Here is a 4,656-nt window from a genome sequence, read left to right on the forward strand (position 1 = left end):
TTTTAATAATTATCTTCACCTGTGACTCAGTAGCTATGTTTCCAACCATCATACAAGTATACAAGTTTTAGAGGGGCAGTAAGCTGTGCTTTCCAGGTATCTTATAGAACAATAAAGTAACTATGTTACCTAAAAATGCTGAATACAACAAATATATTAATAAATATTCTTGATTTAACACCATGAAATTAGGCCTCTGTCACATATAGAGGTGGAACAAATTTGGATTGTTTGGCGTTAAACAGATCACAGTTTGAACTTTCAAACAGCTCTAACATGGTTAAAAAAAAAAAAAAAAAAAAAAAACATAAAGTCAGGTTGGGTTGGTGAGGTGTGAATGCTAAGCTAACTCTGGTCCTCCAAACCTCGATCTGGTTCGGTTGAAGTGAACTCCAACTGCTAAATTCTGACACTTCCATTTTAGTTTCCATTTGAAGAAGGAAGTTGCACTCAATGTCTTCAGAGGTTTTTGTGTTGTTTCCTTCAGTGGTTGTTGATGCAGCGCCCCCACAGGCCAGGAGCAGAACAGCTTTTCAGTTTGAAATGTTTGACAGTGCTGTGTGAAAGCAAAAATGTAGCAAATGTTGCAATTTTGTCCCCACTCAACTGAGTCAACCGGATTATCAAGTGCGATAATCTGCACCATCCATAGAGGGCTTTTAAATCCGTCCGTTGGGGGCCGATTTGTTGGGTCTCCCGACGTCCTCGCTGGCCTAATAAAGCTACATCCTTATTGAGTTTAAGTTGAGTGTCAGACTTTGTTATTGGCATTTTCTCTAGTTTCTGCTTTGCTATGCCGGAGTTCAGTGTTTTCATCATCAATCTTTAAATTCATTCAAATAAATTAATCCATGTTTGACTAAAATGGTTTCTGTGCCTCAGGACAGTGAAAACCAGCTGAGTTTTAATCTCAGCGTTCTGGAGCGGCAGACGATGTTTACCTGATGATCTTCACCAGCTCACTCATGTTGACGTGATCAGGAACCAGGAACTTAGTCTTGTCCAGGACAGGAAGCTGTTTCTCCCCCTTGTACCGCTCGATGATCACCTGCAGGGGGCGAACAGGAGCAGGAAAGATCCTGACAGTTCAATCCATCCAGGCAAATATTCACAGCAACTTTACAGAACACTTCCTGCCCATCAGTAGAGATGATAATAAAAGCTTCTAGTCTGAATTATAGAAGCTGTTTTTGGATTATTAAATCTGTAAATAAGGAAAATGAAGGTTCGTCATAAATTAAGGCAAAAAAAAGTTTTTACCAACATTTTTTCACCTTTAAATTGATAGACTTAATCAAATTTATCCTGCGTAATTAACAGAAAAAAAATAAGAAGAACACACTTTTTGCCCAAATTACTCCTGAACCAAAAGAAGAGACTGGATAGACGGATTTACTTTTTATTCCTCTCCACTGTCACCACATGCGTGCTCAGTCAGAGGCACGGCTGTGCAGTCAACAACTCAATACTCTTCTGGGTTCCAGAAGATAGGAACATTTTAATTGTAGTAATTAATTAGACTTATAACTAGAATAAATCGGAATTAATGTGTGATTAAATTGCTTTTTTTTTTCACCTGAAGACATTAGAATTGAATCACCGTTTAAGAAATATACAAATAAATTTCTTTTAAAATAATAAATAATCTAAAACATCAGCTAAAACATACGTTAACATGTGAAAGGCTCCGGCATTTCTGCTGGACTGACAATCAATACAGTGTAGGACTAATTAAACAATTAATAATTGGATGGAAAAAAGTGCTTAATAGGACATTTATTCACAGAAAGTGAACCAGATGAAGCTAAACCTGCAACTAGAGGAGTTCTGGATAGAACAGATTTACAGATAATGCCATTTTATCACATAATCAAGTATCTATGTTACCTTCAGTTGTTATAAAAATACCATGTATAATATAAAAAATATGATTTAAAAGAAATTTGATTTTGTAATTTAATGCCATGAAATTGGGACTTTGTCTCTTTAAGAAGCTCCTGCTCTTTCAGGAAGTCATCCCAACATGGCTTCTCTGTTAACCCTTTAAAGTTTTTACCAGTGTTGCTCTGAGCAGCAGCTCCTACAACGAGCTCATCAGTTCCAACAGCTAAAATGGTTAAAAAAAAGAAGAAAAAAAAAAAGAAAGTCAGGTTGGGTTGGTGAGGTGGCTAGTCTGAAGGAGCTGCGCCTCTAAGGCGGGGCTAGGTCCAACCGAGCGCTTTGCACAGCTGAATGGTTGCCATGGCGATTAAAGGAGTTCTCAAACATACATGAAAGATTCAAAGCAACACTCCAGGTTTGTTTTTGATGAGAAAACAACATAACATGATGTAAAGCTAAAAAAGTTGATTTTACATGACAATGCCCGTTTAAATGCTGAATGTTTTCATTTTTGTGGAGTTTTAGCTTCATTACTGCTCTGACTGTTTTGTTCTTTCAGTAAATTGACTTTTTATAGTCTGTTTGTTTAGGCCACTTAACGATTTATTGATTACCAATTTAGTTTCAGCTCTACTTATGTCCTGTATTTTCAGCCTAGCTTAAATGTTCAGCTAAAGAGGCGTCTGATTCAGCAGCTTGACTCCCTGTTGCTGAATCAGACAGATGCAAACGGACATTTCAAGGTTCTGTTCTAATTCCGATCAGACGGCCCGATTCAGGATCAATCAGAGAGGCGAGACGGGGACTTACAGGAATCTTGTTGGGATGCTGCTCCCGGATCTGCTGCACCTCTTTGCACCGATCAGCTGTGGATGGAAAGCAGGAGGGGTCAAACCGAGGTTCTGATCCCAGTAAAACAGCTAGAAACGTTTCAGTCAGATGAACCAAAACCAGCTGCAGACCCGTCCATGCTGCGTCCTCCTCAGAACTCTTTGAACCAATCAGAAAACACGTAATACCCAATGCCCATAAACAAATCAGGCTTGGGTCAAAGGTCAGGAAAACTCTGGAATCTGAATGGGCTCTTTGTTCTGGTTCCACTGCAGCAGATTCAGGGGGGTCGGATCAGAACCATCTGATTAATATCAACAGATAATACATCTGATAGAATATAAAATAATTTCATTGAACTCGATCTCCCAGAACAGCAAAGCATTCTGGGAGATGTAGGCAGAGGAATCTTTCCCACTGCTTGATGGGATAAAATCAGGATAAAGTGGGTTTATTTTCTAAATTATTAAAAGCAGGATGACAAATAACAAAAACTGGAAAAATAAACAAGGAATTAAACTTAGAAATAAATTTTTAAAAATTGTTTAAATAAAACTAATAAAACTTGAATTAAGCAAAGAACAAAAAAATCTGAATAGAATTGGGATTAAACTACAGTTAAACCGTAAATAAAGCGAACACATACATTAAACCAAGCCGTTTTGACCCGAACCGGTCTGTGGACGCTGCCAGGTCCAGTTTTAAACCCAGATAGGATCATTTAATTGTTTCCCAGCAGGTAAACAAACCGCCTGGACTCTGGACCGGAACCTGGATCAGCTGTCCAGCCTTCATGTTCCTGTCAGCTGATAAAAAAAAGACAGATTAGCATCCTAAACACAGAAACTGAGGCGGTTCTGCTGGATTCCGCTGGGTTCTGAGTCCCGTTCAAGTCCAACATGATCCTGCAGCTAAAACCAGAGTCCAGCTGACCTTTAAAACCCTGCAATTCCTCCGGTTCTGCTGTTTTCCTCTGGATCAGGCCCATTATGCAATTAAGAGAGTCTGGGCTCCTCCCAGTCCGAACTGGGCCCCTCCACCAGAATCAGATTACAAGTGAACCACAGAACACGCGTGACGGGATCAAGTGTCAGCACATGTTGTTTTCCCCTCCCCAGTAAACACAGAGCGGAACCAGTAGTGCAGTTGTTTTAGCCTTGCTGGTTCTGATGGTACCGCTGGGTCCGGGCCTGATGTCACACTGACCCAGATGGCCGTTAGCCTTCAAACCGAACCTTAAAGCACCAGAACCCACATATATCCCCCTGCTTTACGCTTAAAACGCTTCTGGTGGTTCATTTGGACCTCCGGGGGGGCTTTACGATGAGTCCCCACTTAGCCTGGAGTCTCCAACGGCCACAGCAACGCATCCCCCCCCGGCCTACAGGCACCCACCGCCGGGCTCGGGCCCGCCGGCCGGGCTCCGGGCCGTGGTCTTACCAAAGGTCCTCCGCTGCTTGAAGGGTCTGTCGGACGGCATGGCTGCTGCAGATGGGTCCGAAAGAAGGGGCTGTAGCTCGGCGTCCGCTGCTCTCCGAGGTCTGTCTGCGGATCAGCGGCTGCTCCGGACAAACAAAGCCTGGAAAGCTGTGAGGTCATCAGTGGCTCTTAAAGGGGACGCGCACCTTTTATTCCTGGAGGATGAAGAGAGGTCCAGCTGCTGGCCAAGCCTCTCATCCTCCAAAAAGGATGGCTATGCTTTGTGCTATAGCAGATTTTCACTTGTTCCCCAACCCAATACATAGTTCTCATGTGAAGTCGCGCTTATGTGAACTTTGTAATTGACAGTTGCTATGACGACAACATAGCCACAAGCTTAGAATTAGCTTTAGCCTCGTGTCTAACTTATAAACCATACAAGTACATTATAGCTATTACTCCAGTGATTCTTGAGAATAGGGACAAATTAGGTTTTAATTTTCCAAATTTTAAAAAAAATTAATT

At 41.5% G+C, this 4,656-nt stretch overlaps 1 protein-coding gene across 1 annotated transcript in view; it reads right to left on the reverse strand.

Annotated features, from left to right (window-relative positions):
* Positions 1-4,328, reverse strand: part of map1lc3a (microtubule-associated protein 1 light chain 3 alpha) — a 5,926-nt gene extending 1,598 nt beyond the window's left edge. The window contains exons 1-3 of the mRNA XM_007574947.2: positions 4,153-4,328; positions 2,692-2,747; positions 942-1,048 (exon numbers count right to left, since the gene is read on the reverse strand). Of these exons, the coding sequence (XP_007575009.1) occupies positions 942-1,048; positions 2,692-2,747; positions 4,153-4,192 (203 nt within the window). The 5' untranslated portion in view covers positions 4,193-4,328. The remainder of the gene's footprint in view (positions 1-941; positions 1,049-2,691; positions 2,748-4,152) is intronic.
* Between the last annotated feature and the right edge of the window lie 328 nt (positions 4,329-4,656).

Source organism: Poecilia formosa, unplaced genomic scaffold, assembly GCF_000485575.1.
Source record: "Poecilia formosa unplaced genomic scaffold, Poecilia_formosa-5.1.2 Scaffold365, whole genome shotgun sequence".
NCBI classification, from domain to species: Eukaryota; Metazoa; Chordata; class Actinopteri; order Cyprinodontiformes; family Poeciliidae; genus Poecilia; species Poecilia formosa.